The 19,834-nt window shown below is 31.4% G+C and overlaps 1 protein-coding gene across 1 annotated transcript; it reads right to left on the bottom strand.

Annotated features, from left to right (window-relative positions):
* Positions 1-7,926: 7,926 nt before the first annotated feature.
* Positions 7,927-17,517, bottom strand: LOC143076088 (uncharacterized). The gene is made up of 7 exons (XM_076251723.1): positions 17,436-17,517; positions 16,418-16,513; positions 15,560-15,615; positions 14,018-14,074; positions 13,298-13,418; positions 12,074-12,243; positions 7,927-11,446 (listed from the first exon to the last, which is right to left on the bottom strand). The coding sequence occupies exons 1-7, from the start codon at positions 17,473-17,475 to the stop codon at positions 11,384-11,386; spliced, it is 603 nt and encodes a 200-aa protein (XP_076107838.1). The 5' UTR covers positions 17,476-17,517; the 3' UTR covers positions 7,927-11,383.
* Between the last annotated feature and the right edge of the window lie 2,317 nt (positions 17,518-19,834).

The raw sequence follows: 19,834 nt of genomic DNA, 5'->3' as shown, positions 1-19,834 counted from the left end.
TGTTAAACCAGACTCATAAACTACGTGATTATAAAGCCCTCGATGAAATGTATAATAATATTATCTCTGAAATGAAGGAAGAAATAAGAAAATTTGAAGAAAATCGTCAGGTATTTAGAAATGGAAAAGACAAACTGCAGAAAGCTCTTTCCGATAGTGATATATATATTTTCAAGAAACAAGGACTATCATTCTACAAACTGAGAAAGACATGAAAGAGGCTATTTCAAAACATACTAAAGAACTCTTACACGAACTAGATGCAAAATGGAAAGCATCAGAAGATAAGATAAAAACAGAACTTTCAGACTTAAAAAGAATGAAGAAGAGTTGGAAACCATGACGAACAATCTCCATCAAGTGCTGCAGTCTCATCAAGCTGCAGACATTTTCTCTACAAATAAAAACTAAAGGGAGTTCGCTTCTCAATTTCAAAGTAATTAACTTTTCAAAGCACTAGTTTATATTGATAGGGAATTGTTAAAGGAATCCAAAGAGCAAAAAATATATATAGGTCACCGTGCTTGTTTTCGAGATATGAGCCATTGAAATTTTGGCGGGAAAAAAATCTCTCTTGACTTTTCATAGCTTTATCATTGACAAGTTGAAGTTCTCAAAAACTGTTGAAAAGTAATTAAAATTTTATAAGACTTTTACAGATGGCTTATCATTATACATGTAAAAGATTTTCAAAAAGAAAAATGGGGGTCACCGGGGAAATTTTTTCAAGGCATTCAAATGGATAAAACCAGAGGATTCCGAAAATCTGACAAAAAATCCAAAACATGACAAGCCAGCTTCCTTAAACAAGGCAGTGTCAAAGAGTTTTGTTAGATATAATAAATCAAATAAGACAAAATTTATACCTAGGAATATACAAGTGAAAATAGAAAGTAAGTCAGTGCTAGGGGATCTGTATATGGTACCAGATTTGGAACTCATAGACACTTTCCAAAGTAATATTAGGAGTGTAACAAAAATACTATCTTGTAGTGACAATACTGTATTTATAGGAAGCAGTTTGAGTGAAAAGTTACAGAAAATAAAGTTTGAAAATCTTGAAATTAAAGTAGACCAAGAAATTAAAATAAAAGTGAATGATATGTCATGGACACAAGATGGCGAAATACTTGTGTCATTGGAAGAAAGTGATATAAAACTATATACCAAAGACAATAAATTAAAAATAGTCCAAGTCCTTTTCTCCATTAAACACTTCATGCGTCCATGTAACTAAAGATAATAAAATAATAGTAGGGTTAATGGAATATTTTCATGTAGTATCAACAGAAAGTATAAGAAGACTTGTGATTATTACTCAGGATGGCGAAATACAACATACTATTCAATATGATAGGGGGACAGAAAATGCTAACATACGATCTTAGAATCAAAACCTTCCATGAAAAGATAGTATTTGTAGATATTAAATGTATCATAAACAATGAATTACAGGGTATAGTAGCAATGATAGATTATGGAGGTCAACTCCATTGGACTTACAATGGTTGTCAAACTATCAATTCTGGTCAGGTTAAATTCTATCCTCGAGATGTAGCAATAACCTCTTCTAACTTGATTTTAGTTTCGGATTCTGTGAATCATGACATTCATATATTAAATCCTGATTGAAAAGTTATTGTACGTAAGGATGAGAAAAGCTTAGGAATAGAATTTCCTTGGAGTCTTGAGTATGATCACAATAAAGTTTTATGGATCGGTTGTACTAGAATGATTACAGACAAAATTAAAAAGTTTAAGATACATTGTGTCAACCTAACCTTAATTTGAGGCTTCTATCAAAATACATCAAACATATTCTCTAAAGTAATGAAATCTTTGTATTAAATCTGAAAATTTACAAAATAGCAAAGGGGAAATGATCCTTGAAGTTCACAGATATTCAGAGAATTTTTATTTAGGAATTGAATTCTTCTGTTTTTAAATTTTAATCGGGATAAAAAAAGTGTTGCCCGAAGAGCATTTTGAAAAAAATCATATGCAAAATATTCGTGCAATATGATAAATATAAAAAGATGCATTCATTATTCTTATAATTACACTTTAATGTAAAAACCATGAAATTATGAGATGTATCAATTTGTTAATTTCTTTTTCAATGATTTTTTTAAACATCGTCGCGGATAGCACTTGTAGTCAGCTAGAGCTGTTGGATTTTGTACAGAAATAAAATATGATATAGGAGTGCCTTGTAGTTGTTGTTAGCCAATTAACATTACAGATTTTTATAAAACATACATGTAATGTAATTATAGTGTAATATGCTTCAGGAGAAATTCCACTTTGGGCAATGGAACAAAAGAGACAAGAATCACTCAAAAATAATTATTCAGTCATGTGGTTGTTGGTGTGTGTATCAGTATTTAAAAGAAGATTTTAACCAAAGTCAAATATATGAAATCAAAGGTGTTGGGTATTTATCAAAAAGACAGCATCTCAACAAAAATGAGAAAAACCCAAACCACATAATCACTATAAATGGCCTTGGAATGACAAATGCTACTACTGAAATTAAAGAGTGTATATATATACTGACAATTATCAAAATGACATTTGATGTGCTATTTAACATCAATAAAACGAGATGTAGAGCGTATATATGCTACAGCAAACTAACAACATAAAAATTGTGCTGTAGTCTTCAACCCTTACACCAAAGACACTACAAGTGACTAAATTGATATTTCAATTGATAACAATTTCTGAGTTAATATCAATGGGTATCAGTTTACTGAACACTATATCAAAGACGTTTAAGTCCGTAATCAGTCTTTAAATTATACACATGGAAAAAAGTATTGCAACACCTTGATTTTTTAAAACTTGAAAAATCAGCCTCTTTTTTTGGATGAAATATAATAAAATATTTGTATAATATTATTGAAACATAGTTTATGATAACATTGGCATTGAAACGAACAGAAAATGTTTGAAAAAAAATGATTTTTATAACCACAATATTAATAACAAAATGAAGTATTTTTTGTACAAAAAAATGCATTTTACAACTTTTATTGTAGTCGAACATTACAATGTCAGACATTTCAAAATTGATCTTTAGATGACTGTTCACATCATGGTTGATCGTTATACGCCAAAGAATTAGTACTTTGTGCGCAGCCTCCATTCAAACGGATAACCGCATATAAACGTCTTCTGATTCCTGCCAAAAATCGACTAATTTGTTGCTGAGGTAGCAGCAACCATTTCTGATAAAGGGCATTGTTTATTTCATGATGTGTTTGAACTGGGGTTTCCTTTCGCGCACTTTCCGCCCAATAGTGTCCCATATATGCTCGATATGGTTCAAATCCGGGCTACGATCGGGCCAAGGAAGATGAACCGAATTCCAATGGAACAATGGATCTTCCTCCACGATGCTAATTTCCAACATTAGCGAGATCTGCACTACATTGGATACGGAAAACTGTGTGTCTGTTCGTAAGCAAAGGTCTCCGAAATGGTCTTATCGCACGATAACCAGTAGCGATGAGTCGCTCTCGAACAGTTCTTGTTAAAAGGCTCATGTATGCCCACCACTCTCTTTTTAGGTTTGTATTGTATGCAATAGGTTTCCTTCTGACCAACCTTCATTATGCTTGATTTTACGTAGCAAATGGTTTAGGGGTCTTCTCTATCTCGGAAGGTTTTTAACATCGTTTAGTGCCTGATTTTTATTCTCAAAACGACTTATAGTGGAATGGTGATGACCAAAAATACGTGCAGTTGTTACAGCGACATCTCTGCTTCTCTCATGCTGATAATCTGCCATCTTGCTGCAGTTTAGAGTTGTCGAGGACCCATTACAAGGTGTCAATTACATAACTTTAAACACTTGGTTATTTAAAGTGTTGAAAACAATGAGGATAAAAACATCTGTTTTGCTGTTTACGGGTACAGTAGCTGCATGTGCAGATAATAACGTATCTAGTCGATATTTATTGATTAAACGCAGGTGATACTTAAATAATGTTTAAGTTGTTCTATTTTACCAAATTATGTCACAAAAAAATAAAAAGTGTTTTTTTAATTTCAATTTTAATTTGGTGTTGCAATACTTTTTTCCATGTGTATATTTGAATGATAAAAACTGTAATTGGTATTTGCTTAAAATTGCCAATTCTGGGGCAGCAACCTAACAACGGGTTGTCCGATTCATCTGAAAATTTCAGGACAGATAGATCTTGACCTGATAAACAATTTGACCACGTGTCAGATTTGCTGTAAATGCTTTGGTTTCAGAGATATAAGCCAAAATCTGCATTTTACCCCCTATGTTCTATTTTTAGCCATGGCGGCCATCTTGGTTGGCTGGCCGGGTCAACGGACAATTTTTTTAAACTAGATACCCCACTGATGATTGTGGCCAAGTTTGGTTAAATTTGGCCCAGTAGTTTCAGAGGAGAAGATTTTTGTAAAAGTTAACGACGACGGACAACGACGCCGGACAACGCCGGACGCAAAGTGATGAGAAAAGCTCACTTGGCCCTTCGGGCCAGTTGAACTAAAAACTTACCATCGACTCATGACACTTGAAAATTAGGTAATGGTCAAAAGATCCCTAACAGACAAACATATCAATTCCTTACCCAAATAGTTGAAGTGCTGCTTAGATTCAGATTAAAGACATCATCATGAAACCGAACCTTGTCAAATGCAACTTTAAAAAAAGGTCAGGGTCAGATGAAACAGGACAGACAGGATTGTACACCTTACGATAATTCATTTCACCAAACACAGCTAATTAGTTGCTTAGAGTACCCCATGATAGACAGACCAAACCACAAAAACTTAACAATGTCCAATTGATAATGAAAATGAGGTCAATGTCAGATAAAACCTGCCAGTAAGACAAGTATACCTTACACCTTACAATCATTCTACACACCAAATGTCGTTGATCTATTGCTTATAGTATTGTAATACAGTAGCTTATCATAACAAGAGTACACACGCCGAAATGTTTGGCCTTCTTAAATTTACTAGCCATTGATTTTGTGTTGATATAAAGCTTCACTCATAGTATCACATAACCTTAACATGATCCAAGAAAATGAGGTCAACGTTAAATGAACCAAACGAGAAATATATGTTCGCCTTACAATCAATACACCAAATATAATTGACCTAGTTGCTTATAGCTAACAGACATAACCAAAAAACTAAACATAGACCAATGACCCATAAAAATGAAGTCATTGTCAGATGAACCATGCCAGACAGGTACTGATACAAGAATGATTGGCAAGTATCATGTTCAATAAAAACAGGGTGAAGATTTTATTGGATTGATGTTGTTGAAGATGCCAATTTTAATTAACCATGTTTTGATTTACATAATTGAACAGAAAGGCACAACTTATACATTCTTGTATTGTATTGCTTCAAGCAAATAACAACTACAGTGAATTAGAAAAATAAACTTAACTGTATGACTCTAAATTCTATCTGCAATAAAGCAATGACTGGAAAGACTGACGGTTGGACACACAGACGTACCCCCTATATTTCCATGTCACCTACAACACAGGTGACAAAAATAATGAGTTTATTCTCCCTTACATTGTATATTACATTTATAACTGTAAGGTATAATATATCTCTTTGAATACAGACAATGTATCTTCTGCAATAAAGACTGCAAACCCCTCAGATGATTCTAATAAAGAGCTGCACCATGATTTCATGATACACTATCTCTTTTTCAAGTAATAAAATTCCATAACCCCTCCCCTCATTGTCATATCAGGAAATTTAAAAAAAAAACAAAGGGAAGTTATTTTTATAGAAAAAAAAAACAGTTACAAGAGTTTCATGAAAACTGCTGATATCGGGTTTGAGTTATTGTCCAAAAACTGGAAAAAGGGAAAATCCCCCTTTTTTCAAGAATAAAATCCCATCACTCGGCAACTAACAAGAGGCTGTCACAACGACAGCAAACCGGATGTATTAACATTTATTTGTGTCCTGGCAATATCACAAGAACCATTACTGATGAATGGTGAAAGTGAAAATCGTCAATATCAAATTTGACCTCCATTTTGTCATCAGTATCAACATATTAAAATTTGAAAAGCTTTATAGATTGAATGGTTCATGAGTAAATGCAATAAAGTGAATGGAAACGCCATTTTACGATCTTTCAAGAACCATAACTCCTGAACGGTAAAAGTCAAAATCGTCATTATTGAACTTGACCTCTATTTTGTCATCAGTAACAACATATAAAAATTTCAAAAGCTTTGGTTGAATGGTTCATGAGAAAATGCACGGACACGACTGGAAACACCATTTTTCAATCTTTCAAGAACCATAACTCCTGAACGGTAAAAGTCAAAATCGTCATTATTGAACTTGACCTCCATTTTGTCATCAGTAACAACATATTAAAATTTGGGAAGCTTTGGTAGTACAGTTCATGTGTAAATACACGGACACGACTGGAAACTCCATTTTTCAATCTTTCAAGAACCATAACTCCTGAACGGTAAAAGTCAAAATCGTCATTATTGAACTTGACCTCCATTTTGTCATCAGTAACAACATATTAAAATTTGGGAAGCTTTAGTAGAACAGTTCATGCGTAAATGCATGGACACGACTGGAAAAACCATTTTTCAATCTTTCAAGAACCATAACTCCTGAACGGTAAAAGTCAAAATCGCCATTATTGAACTTGACCTTCATTTTGTCATCAGTAACAACATATTAAAATTTTAAAAGCTTTGGTTGAACGGTTCATGAGTTAATGCACGGACAACATTTGATTGCCGCCCGCCCGCCGTACATCCCCAAATCAATAACCCACATTTTTGTCAAAAAAATCTGGTTAAAAATGTCAAAAGGGTAAGTTCGGTAAGTGTCATTTTTGGCCCCAATTATAAAGTTCATGGTAACAAGACAATAATTATTTTAAGTTGCCTTAAAGACATGTGAGAAAGATAAACAGAGCTGTTTTTTGTCAAAGTTTAATTCTAACACATTGATTTTTACATCCCAAAAAGGTCAAGATAAGGGATTTTGGTGAAATTTGACAAAATCAGCTGGATTTCAACCAAATAAAGGACCAGGAAACATAAAGCGCAGGCGTCGACAAGCTTAATATTCAAATAAGACATGTTAAATGTCTTCACAAACATTATTTTAAAAGATCTTTGTTGTCGACATATGCGCTCTATGTTTCCTGTCCAATAATCTATGGAAATTTACCCATTTTCATTGATTTTTTCGTGTAATCAATATGAGTACAACTTGTGACGTCATAATGAAACGGAGAAACGTAAAATTTTCAACAAAATGGCTTATATCCTGTCTAGTCTATGCATTAGCTATAATTTATCGTGATATTGGTCAATAAATCCGAATTTGAAATTTACGGTAAAAAAGGGGGCCTTTTTAGGACCTTATTGAACATACTCCTTTCTAAAAATTGAAAGGGGTCTTCATCAATCTATATAAACAATTCACGAAAGTTTCATGAAAACTGCTCAAAGCAATTCAAATTATTGTCCAAAAACTGGAAAATCCCCCCTTTTTTTATGAAATGATTCCCATTACTAGGTAACTTAAAATTTGAAATTGATAGAAAATCAAAAACAACATTACACCAATAGAAATGAACAATTCACCAAAGTTTCATGCAAATTGGTTAGAATGTTATTTTGTTATTAACAGATTGGTGAAGGACGGAGAAATCTGTGAAGGACGGACAAATCTGTAAATGGGGTTATAAAAATATTATTTTAACTATGTTTGTCCACAGCTTTATCACCATATACAGGTCAATTTTGAGAGAGACAGTTCACATTTAAAGTCAATTTTGCTTAATGTTGTACAATGTCAAGTTTGCAAGTTATGTAAAGCAGTAAACAATAAAACTGGCAAACAATAAAACAAACAAATAGCTAAATTATCAAAAATATTCATTTTCTATTTTATTCAATAAAATTCTTCATTTTAAAGCAACAATGGTAAATAACTGATTAAAATCACATCAAATTTATGGAATCTTTTTTAAACATGTTAAAAATAGTTAACATATGAATATGAATATAAATATATAAATTGTCATAAATCAACAGATATAGAAATCAATAATATGTCTTATGTATTAAAATACCCTTTCACCACAAAATAAATACCAAGATGGTTTGCTATATATTTTATAAAATTCAAATATGAAAAATAATATTGTAAATGAAAATTTGTCAATAGTGTAAAAAAAATTATCTAAAAAATGTTACGACATTTTTACACAAATATATTTACTACAAACCAAAAAACAAATTGTTTTCATTACCTATACTTTTATTACTTTTGCCTTTATTTTTTTTTTTCAAAATTATAAGAAAAAATGCTCTTTTGATTTTTAAAACGTTTAAGTTCGTTTATATTTATGTAAATATCACAATATCATGAAAGACAAATTACATTTAGTATGCCTCCTGTTCATAGTTGCTTGGGGGCTACTTCAATACTTCATTGATAGGGGGTGACACTGGGTTTCTGTTACCCCACCCTTTTCATATAATACAGATTTTTAAAATGTGTACCTTTTCATATATTGCGTAGGTAAAAATGTAACCTTTTCCAAATATTGTTTGGGTTTCATGTGGACTTTAATGTAAGAGTGGAATATGAAAGTGCCAAGAGAAAAAATTCGTAAGGGTTCCACGGAACCCGGTGTCTCGCCTACTTTTTCTGTTAATCGCAGACTCAACAAAAATGAGGAAAAACATCAATAAAAATTTCCCTCACAATACTGTCTTTTGATTGAAAGAAGCTTCCAAGTTTGGTAAAAAAATCCAGGATAGTTTATGAATCTAAAAATTGTTTTATAAACTTTAACTGCAGACTGTATGTAATGTTAACTGGAAGAAAAACTAAGTCCATTTATAAGTAAAATACGGAAAAAATGAATTTTTTTTTTACAAAATTTACTTCTGAATAATATCTTATGATCAGAAATAAGCTTTTGTCTAAGTTTGGTAGAAATCCAGGATAGTTTACGAACATTATAAAATTTTAAAAACTTAAACCACAAAGTCCATTTATAAGTAAAATACGGAAAAGTGGAAATTTATTTTCACAACATTTTCTTCTTGATACTATCTTATGATCATAAACAAGCTTCTGTCCTAGCTTGGTACATATCAAGGATAGTTTATGAAAGTTATTAAAATTTTAAAAACTTTAACCACAGAGTGAATGTAATGTTTCCTCGCAGAAAAACTAAGTCCATTTATAAGTAAAATACGGAAAAAATGGAATTTTATTTTTACAAAATTTACTTCTGGATACTTTCTTATGATCATAAACAAGCTTCTGTCCAAGTTTGGTAGAAATTCAGTATAGTTTAAGAAAGTTATTAAAATTTCAAAAACTTTAACCACAGAGTGAATATTTGTGGACGCCGCCGACGACGACGGAATGTAGGATCGCTTAGTCTCGCTTTTTCGACTAAAGTCGAAGGCTCGACAAAAATGGTTGATAAAAACAGCCAGTAACACCAAGAAAGATGACAGACGAAGAAGTAATGGGAACTTTATTGACCTGATCATATATTTCTGATAGTTTTCCCTACCTAATCATATATTTTACAAGCTAGAAAAGGTGACCTATTCCAGCGGCACGTCCTTGTATATAGATAGTGGGTCCTCCAAGCATAATTGCCCCTTAAATAAAAGAACTTGTCAAGAGTTACACAGGGCCCTGTGCCTCACAATTCTTGTCCGATATTGCTGCTGTATGAGAAGTGCACATAAACTGACAAAAAACTTTTGTGTCTGGCACCAAAATCATTTTTTTAAATAGATAGTGGGTCCCCTTAGCATAATTGCCCATTTAAATAAAAAAAAATTGTCAAGAGTTACACAGATAAGGTCGGGAAAAAATCCCCCAAAAAAGTTATGTGCCACTAAAATAGGTCACCATTTATAGCTCGAAAATTTCATTTATCAGTATAATTGAAGAAAATAATCTTTTTTCTTAAGATGCTATTTCTTGATCTTTCAGAAGCTTTTGTCAAAGTTTCATAACATTTCATGATGGTTTGACAAAGTTATTAATGTCTGAAAAAAAACCCAATACTGTATTTAAATGTTAGCTGTTTAACAATGATTAAAGATAAAATAAACTTTGATAAAAAGATAAACTTCAGTACAAAAAATGTACAAGTTTCATAAAATCTCATAAAGGTTTTACAAAGCTATTGATGCCAATTAAAACTTATAAACAACAGACAACCTAAATGTTGATGTTGACAACCAAATGAAGGATTGCTTTATCATGCTTCTACAACAAATATCTATAATTAGAAGATATGATATGAGTGCCAATGAGACAACTCTCCATCTTAGTCTTTTTCTCATTTTTGAGCATCACAATTGTGGAATTTAAAATACAGTTAAAAGATGATAATTGTTAGAATAATATTATACCATATCATTTATATATATAATAAAAAAAATCCAAAACATAAAAAGCAATGATAAAAATATCTACTACAAAATAAGCAAATATCACATACTAAATATAAAAATGAATAATAATTGTTTAGGAACATTATTCATATTACAAGATTTTCTGACATTTATAAATACCAGTGGAATGTTTTCAAATATTTATTCACTAAGACTTAACAAACAATAGACTGATAAAAAAGATTTTGCCATTTTTAAAAATAACTTTTCATCACTATTTTACTTCATGCTTTTAAAACCTATCAATTTTGGATTTGATGGTATAGTTTATCCAATGAAAGAAATTGTAACATACAAATTGCATAAGAATGTTTAACAACATACACATTTTCTAAAGGCTTGCATTCAGACTTTTAGAAAAAAAATGAGATAAAAAAATTAAATATTTCATGTTTTCTATATACAATAAAATCATTGAAAGACTGAAAACCTTTAAATGCACACAGATTAAGAAAGATATTAAAATGGATGCCATTCCTTTTTCATGTCAGGAGACATCTTGATTTGGTTTTCAGTTATGAGGTAGAGTATTTTAAAAAAAATAGTTGCCGATCATAGCAAGAAAAAAATATTTTAAGTACCAAATAAGCACATCAAGAAAAAATTAAGTACCAAAAAAGCATAGCAAGAAAAAAATATATTAAGTACCAAAGAATCATAGCAAGAAAAAAATAATTTCAAATATCATTTTCATTACCCTTTAAAAAATATCAATATATAAAAGAGGCAGTACATTCCTTTCTTATGGTATAATTAAAAATTTGGTATAAATTCATAGGAAACAGTTCAATTTAACAACTTTTTCACAATATGGCGGCAACATATTTTTTACAATTTTAGCTTCGTTATGACTAAAATACAAATTCACATCAAAATAACATTTAATCTGCAGTGGAGGTGGTTTCATCAAGCATAGTTCTAATATGTGTCATTATGTAAAATATCTGTAACAAAAACAACATGGCATGATTATTTTGACTGAGTGATTGTTACTTGAAATTAACTTTCAGTAGCAGATACTTCCTTCAATATTTAAGATAACTATAATTTATCAATTGTTTATCTAGAATTTTTGCTAAGTCTTTGTTGTTTTGTTGTTGTCTCATTGACTTAATATATAATACTGTGGATTCATTATTATTCGTTGGATACCAATTTTCGTGGATTTCGTGGGTATAGGGGAACCACGAAAATAAATGTTCAACAAACAAACAAAATTCTAAAGGCTTGTATGCTGAGCTTGACAAAACCACGAAATTAAACATTCACGAACATGCAGGTTTTCCTTAATCCACGAAAATTGGATCCCACGAAAATAAATGAATCCACAGTACACCACATTTCCTTTTCATCATACTCATACAGTTTCTTTTAAAGAGCCGAAGAAGATTTCATGTCAACCCTAAAAATGATTTATAAAATGTTCTGTTTCAAGCACAATTTCTTTGGTAAGTTTTTATCATTCTTCTCCTTAATTGTGTGTCACTTTTACTTTTAAATTTGAAACCGGAATCAAGTATAGTTAACTTGACCATATTTATCATTTGACATAAAAGTTGGTTCAAACTTACCTCTACCCTGAAGGCCAATAACCTGCCTACAACCAATACTGCCAAACCTGAGTATTGTAACCACAAGTGAAGGCCAAGGTCAGTCAAGAAATTAGAATCACAGGCATACAACCAAACAGGTAAACAATGGACCCCTGTCAAAGCTATTATACCTAGGGGTGACTTAAAACCTGAAAATAAAATATATCAATGTACCTTTGTTACATCTTACTTAGTCTATCCAATAATAGATATCCATCTTGTTACATCTTACTTAGTCTATCCAATAATAGATATCCATCTTGCTACATCTTACTTAGTCTATCCAATAATAGATATCCATCTTGTTACATCTTACTTAGTCTATCCAATAATAGATATCCATCTTGTTACATCTTACTTAGTCTATCCAATAATAGATATCCATCTTGTTACATCTTACTTAGTCTATCCAATAATAGATATCCATCTTGTTACATCTTACTTAGTCTATCCAATAATAGATATCCATCTTGTTACATCTTACTTAGTCTATCCAATAACAGATATCCATCTTGTTACATCTTACTTAGTCTATCCAATAATAGATATCCATCTTGTTACATCTTACTTAGTCTATCCAATAATAGATATCCATCTTGTTACATCTTACTTAGTCTATCCAATAACAGATATCCATCTTGTTACATCTTACTTAGTCTATCCAACAATTTTTGTAAAAACAATCTGTTTAAGCCGGTGCTCGAGCTGTATCTTACTACATGTAGCAGTGAGGTGAGAGTTTTTGTGCTTAATGTTAAAGGCCTCAATGTCACTTTAAGATGAAGAACAGTAATTAAAGAGCTGTTCCTTAGCTTTTTGTTTTATTTTTTTCTCTGTGTGCAAGTACTTAAATCATGTCATGGATGGATACACCATATCCTCTTTTTCTATTTATTTATTTATCAACTTTGAAAAAAAGGCATGCATCAATTATCATTATTATATTTTTATTAGTAAAAATTATTTATTTGTCCATACTTCACCACAGCAGGTCTGACATATGGTGATCTGTAGACGTGATGTTTATTTACCATACACTCATTTTTTATTTACATGTATAATGTACATTTCCCTGCAAATTTTATGTGGAGAAAACAAATAATGCAAAAATCTAATATTATGGTAAAACAGCATTAACATGTTTGAGGTTAAATGTATATAAATAGTTCGTAATCAAACAAAAACTTAGCAGTATCTTCTTACAATTCTGCATAACAAGTTTACAGAGCAATGGAAAACTTTCATCTGGTATTCTCCAGTTAGCTCCCCTTTTATGAGTACACACAAATGTCAGCCATTCAATCAGAATAACACCATAACCCCACTACAACAAAAAAGTAAGCAAATAAGTAAACTGTAATATATGTACTAAACAAAATTTATCTAAATAAAAAAAATATAATTCTATAGTAGTTTTTTTTGTCTAAAATGATTGATAGCATTGGTTAAATAAACCAATGAATAAGTTTCATAAAAAATCTAGCAAGAATTGTACACATGAGAGCCATAACAAAGCAATTTCCCATAAAAAAAATCATTATTTTCAAAGGACATAATTTTTAAATTGTTGATAGGCACTGATTTTTTAACATATCTGAGACAATGCTTATATATAAACCTATGATATATTAAAGTAAATAAAAATCTGACAAGAATTGTACATGAAAGAGTGCTAAAAGGACCAAACAGACGTCCCCAGTGCACTGTGCCCTGTGCAATGTGAGATATGGGGGACAACAAACAAAAGAAATCAAATAATCATGAAACACACTGTCAATGTGAGAAAACTATTGAAAAACCAATTAAACCATAACTTTAACAACAACACAATTCCCAAAACTTTACTTCTATTTTTCTCCATACAAATGTTGAATTCTAGGCTTACTTCATGATGCCAATTTTCAACTTAGCTCCAATTATTACCTTGTAAAGTAAGCACCATAGAAATCCTCTGCTGATGTTGTCTATAACCACATCAAACTAAAATCAGATAAAAGTAAATATAAAAAAAGTATGTAAAAGTATTCATATATACATAAAAGGATTTAAGAAAGAGGGGGGATAGGAGGGGTCCTGATCCCGAAATCCCGGACTTTAAAAAACAAAATCCTGAGGTCCCGAATTTAAATAAAGTAAATCCTGACGTCCCGAAATCCAAAAAAAAGGATTCCCGGATCTCGGATCCCGAAAGGGTCAATCCCGAAATCCCGAGCTTAAAAACACCCAAACCTGGAGTCCCGATAAAGGACCTATCCCCTCTCAAGAAAGTGTAAATATTAATGAGACAGCAATCCAACAAGACATTGAGGATGAGTGCAAAAATGGATGGTATCAAATGGATGTGTGCCTAATTAAAGTTAGGAACAACATCAGTGGCTTTATCTTAATGTTATTTTGTCTTTCAGGAAATCATACATGTCAACCTCTGACAATGGGAAATCATGTCATGACATGACATGACATGTCAAAAAGCGTGTGAAAACACGTGACGTAGATGCGGACTTTTTATTATGAATGTGGTAATGTTCATAATTTCACATACGAATTTGTTAATATTCAAAAACAATATATATTCTACTGTGAACTTTTATTGTATTAAACAGTGGTCTGTTATGTTGTTTTGAAAGCACCACCACTAGGCACATATTCAAAACAACTGCCAGTTTCAAGTTTAGTTATCGCCGAAAAAAACCGAGAATAGCGATATCACTAACGACCACAAAGTGAAAAAAACGAAAATGCGTGTAAAGTGTTGAAAAGCGTGTACACGCCATGTGACAAAATCCTCACTTGTAACCTGTTGAAAAAGCATGTATAACACGCGAATATCATGTCACTTGACATGTATGCAGGAAATATGTGTTGATGCGTGATCTCTGTTTTTTTTTCACCATGTGATCATAATAACTTTTGACTATTATTAGCATAATCAGACTCAGAAATTAACCAATCAAAATGAGTAATTTGGTGTTTCAAGCAAAATATCATACTCCCAGTACTGTCACAATGACTGTTTTGAGTAATAATTTACGACTAAAAATTCCACAACTGAATAATTGGGATTTTGGCATATTGTTTGACATGTGTTTAGCATTGAAGAAGGTGTACAAACTAGGAAAGGTAAAGGATGTAAACCAGTAATTTCTGTTAACCCTGAAAGAGCAGTTGATGTTCTCATAGGCATTTATCCAATGTCTCAATATTCTACTTCTAGAAAATCTTCTTTGCAATAATGATTGAACTGTCCTCAACAATTTTTTTTCGTAGTGGATATATACATAATTTGTAAGATGTATACATCGAATATTGGCAATTCTTGTGCAATAAGGTTAACAATCATGACTTTGAAGACAGATGTTTTTACATGACCTTTTTTTTTTACATTTTACTCATTTCCTCCATTTGCTAATTCAAAGTTTATCATGTATATATCTAACCCTGGATATTTTTCCAATTCTTACCTACCCATGCACCAAATACAGATGTCTGATTCAATTTCCTGGCAAAATATCCATCAAAGCCTGTAAAATATATCTTCTGGTACAAGAAAACAGAATTTCATATTTAAATTTAACATACATGTACATCTTTCATAATTTTAAAACATAGCTGCCAGACTAGAATCTGTAAGAAATTTTGCCATGGTTCCTTCACAGGGGCTTGTTACAATTGCCGGGTTTACTATCCATACGAACCCCTAAAAAAACACGTGTTTTTTTAGGGGTTCGTATGGATAGTAAACCCGGCAATTGTAACAAGCCCCTGTGGTTCCTTTTAAACAGGTTAACATACAGTTTTAACAGAAGAAATTTTTTCTTTTATATTTCAACTACTTCTTAACTACTCAATTTCATGTAAAAAATTTAAATGCTGTAAAATCAGCGATTATTGTGATTTTTTTATGATTGCAAAAATTGCGATATAACATGTATAATACCCAAAAACATAAACTGGAATTTTTTTGATAGCATATTATTTGTATGGACATGATGAAGCTTTTCCTGATTTTAAAAGCACAGTCTGAGAATAATCAAGTACAATGTATTTCTGCCCATTGTTCAACAATGCATACATGTATTTAAAGAATTTATGCAAAAAAAAAAACCTTTATTGTACATCACATGATGTCAATGAAAGCAATAGTAACATTAATTGTTATTTTTTTCTTTTATTTGATTTTTATGTTTGTTTAAATATTTTCTTGTCAACTTGGGTAGCAGAATAAGCTCTCAACAATTAAGATCGAGTTCATTAAGATGGTTTGTGGTAGGGCAAAATATATAGCCTAAGCATGCCAAGGCTCCAGTAGTTTTAATTGCTTACCATCTAAAAATGCTGACAGTCCATATAGTGAAAGGAACCAGACAGGACTACTGTAGAACCATAAACTGGCACATAGTAAAGCTAATCTCAAGTAACCTGCAAAAATATTAAACAAATGAAAAATTTGCAAAAAAACATTTGAAACACTGCACATGATCCACATGCTTGAATTATTTATCAGTCAGGGGTGCTACTTAAACAAGTGATTTCATTATCACCTATTTCAGTGATTTTTAATATTCAGTTATCACCTATTTAAGTGATTTTGGTGTTTTCTTTGATCTTCAAATGCTAATTTCATTGATTTCCATATTTTCACAAACTTTTCTATAAGTAATTTTCCTACATAAATCCATTATCCCTTTATCTTTGGATATCAATTTCACCAGTGCGCTTGGACAGTAAGTAAGTGCGCTAAGGCTTTTAAAATCACCCTTGGGAATTGTTCTGTAATCAAATATTCATTAACTACTCTTACTATCAGACAAAGGTCAACAATATTAGGTGACCTGATTGGTTATCTTTAGAATTAGAATGATTTATTTTAATGTTATGTCTTGATCTACAAATTATTCCAGTTTTTGCATATTCAAATAAACTGTAAAAACTGGCAGGCTTATCAAGCAAATGACAATTTCTGCATGTTCATAGTTGTTTTTTCAATGGAACTCTGGTCTTTTTACCAATAAAAAAATCAAGCTTGTGGGAAAAATATCCAAAAAATGTTATAAACACTTGTTGAAGCAAGGATTTGTCTCACTATACAAATCCTTGGTTGAAGTGATTAAATTTTAACTTCTCAAATTACTTGTTTCAGTGATTTTGAAAAGTATGTGCAAAAATTGTAAATATTTCACAGCCAAAATCACTCAAAGAGTGATTTTGAAATCACTTGTTTAAGTACCACCCCTGACTGATTTATCTAGCATGTATAAATAATATGATTTTCTCTGAGTAAGAAAGAAAATATACTATTTTTTCTTTGTGAAACGTGTCAAATAAATGCGTGTCATTTCACCTATTAAATTAGGCACGTAAAATAAAACCTCTGTTCCCATTTTTAATTTTCACGTGCCAATGTTTACAGAATTTTGTCTTGGTCTAATGTGCACTTAAATTAACAAGTTCTCGCAAGATTATTACAATACAATACAATACAATACAATACAAGATTATTTACCAGTAGTAAAATATGCAAGATGACTAATAACAAACAACTATAATTTGAAGGCAATGATCACAACGGACTATAAATACCTACCTAGATGTTCATATAAGATAGGACCTATTTTCGGTGCAAAATATAGTTCGCATGCATTTCTTCTCCTGTGATACACAAACACGTATATGTGTATAATATTTTTATTATTGTTACATTTCCATGTAACCGTAGTCAGTGCCAACAATTAAAATTGCGTAACCGAGTTGTCACCAGAGACATTATTTTACTACTGCGTAATATTTCTCTGTTGTCACTATATAATTTTCAAATAAAAATACGAGTGTTTTTATAATAATTGAAGGCAGTGTCTGCGCGTACCCGCATGTGGGTACGAATAGTCAAATTGACATTCGTAGGCTATGCGTACCCACATCCGGTTTTATAATCAAATGCAATCAAATCGGGAATTAAACGTGAAATATATACAGAAATTATCGATAATATGGGGATTTCGAGTAGAACGAGTGAAGCTAGGGTATGACAAATAATATTTTCGAATTGTATTTATAAGTTAATAATATATAATAAACGTTGCAAATTAAATGCACATGTACTGATTGAAAATGAAATATACAGTCCCTGTAAACTCTAGTCCTATAAAATATAATATCCAAATTTTAAGTTGCTTCCACGCCTCTGAGGCAAAATATTTTTTGATGCGCTGAAAGGTTTAAATTACATTTTCGTCAAACATTTTGTTATCTATTTACGAAGCTTCAGAAATAATGTATTAATTAGGCCTTAATTTTTCCTGTCGAACTTGTTTAGAATTTTTTGCCTCCGTGAATACAGGAAAAAAATTATTCTCTAAAACTTGATTTCGTCTTTATTTTTTGTGTTTCCAGTTCTTCTTTTCTCTGCAGCTGCAATTGACTCCGAGTTTGTTTTTATATACAATTGTATAAAATTAATCGACTGATACTTTTGAACAAATTGTTCCAATTCATGATAACTTTGAAATGTCTGCCCCACATGTATATCACTCTTTTCCCATTTTAAGAATATTTATTAACCAGGAAAAACTGTTCACTTACAGATATATAAATGTTTACAAAACTTCTAAGTAGTTGATCAATTTTATTCACCAGTTGCGATAATTTCTGTATATATTTTACGTTTAATTCCCGATCCGATGGCAATTTATTATAAAACCGGATGTGGGTACGCGTAGCCTACGAACGGCAATTTTGCTATTCGTACCCGTATGCGGGTACGCGCAGACACTGCCATAATTCAACGGACATTTTTTCTTTGGAAAATGATTTCACAGACTTTTAAAGATAAAATAAATATTCAGCTAAAAATCAAATTATACTTTGTAATAAGTTGTATTTACTCATAGTCAATCTATTCCACTACCTTTATCAGGTAAACAGTGTTCTTTGCCTTTTGCTAACTAAATGTAAATTTGTCCCAGTTTTTTCATAGGTTACCCAGTTCGTGATCAGAATTTTATTTGAAAAGCAACTGTGAGTCCTAGGACAAATTTTCCTATGAAAATAGTGGCTAGCCATAGGTTTACTAGATCAGTATATGGACTGTTTTACATTGTCATTTCGGTGCCTTTTATAGTCGGGTGACTATTTGCTCATTTTTGAATGCCGTACGGTGACCTATAATTGTTAAATTCTGTGTCATTTTGGTTTCTTGTGGAGAGTTGTCTCATTGGCATTCATGATACCATATCGTCTTTTTTTCATATTAATTTTATTTTCCAAGGAAAATTCATCTAGCTGGGATTTACATTCCTAGAAAAATTATGGTCATGAACTTGATTACCTGAAAAAAGTCCGCGGAAGACAACTTTTCCTACTGAAACAAATATACTGTTACAGCTACAGGTATCACAGCTTTACACAACGTTATTTCTGTATAAAATTTTGAATGAAACATGGACTTAAAGTTGACATAACTTTTTTTCTTTGTTAACATTTAAGAAACTGGGTATGCTTGTGCATTTTCTATATATGAAAAATAAAGAAATGGGATCTAAAGGCGGACACAAGTTGGAACAATGTTATTTCTGTATAGATATAGGAACTGGAGGCTACACGTTTTTTTTTGTGGTTTAAATTAAGAACAATTACTCCTATTCGGGATCAATTGGCTATTTCAGCCAGGTTGATTTCATGTAGATCTAAAATTTGCTGAACAACTTTGGTTCTTAGCTTCTCTGTGTAATTGTGTTTGCAAAA

Source organism: Mytilus galloprovincialis, chromosome 5, assembly GCF_965363235.1.
Source record: "Mytilus galloprovincialis chromosome 5, xbMytGall1.hap1.1, whole genome shotgun sequence".
NCBI lineage: Eukaryota > Metazoa > Mollusca > Bivalvia > Mytilida > Mytilidae > Mytilus > Mytilus galloprovincialis.
This window is presented reverse-complemented; position numbering and strand designations above follow the sequence as displayed.

What these genes read in the sequence shown, in the direction of transcription:
- LOC143076088 (XM_076251723.1), bottom strand. Translation starts at nt 17,475, where the DNA reads ATGGGAACAGAGGTTTTATTTTACGTGCCTAATTTAATAG. An exon ending in TTACGTGCCTAATTTAATAG is followed by an intron (nt 16,514 to 17,435) that starts GTGAAATGACAC and finishes ATATTTTTGCAG; the next exon opens with GTTACTTGAGATTAGCTTTA. An exon ending in CATCTGTATTTGGTGCATGG is followed by an intron (nt 14,075 to 15,559) that starts GTAGGTAAGAAT and finishes ATCTGATTTTAG; the next exon opens with TTTGATGTGGTTATAGACAA.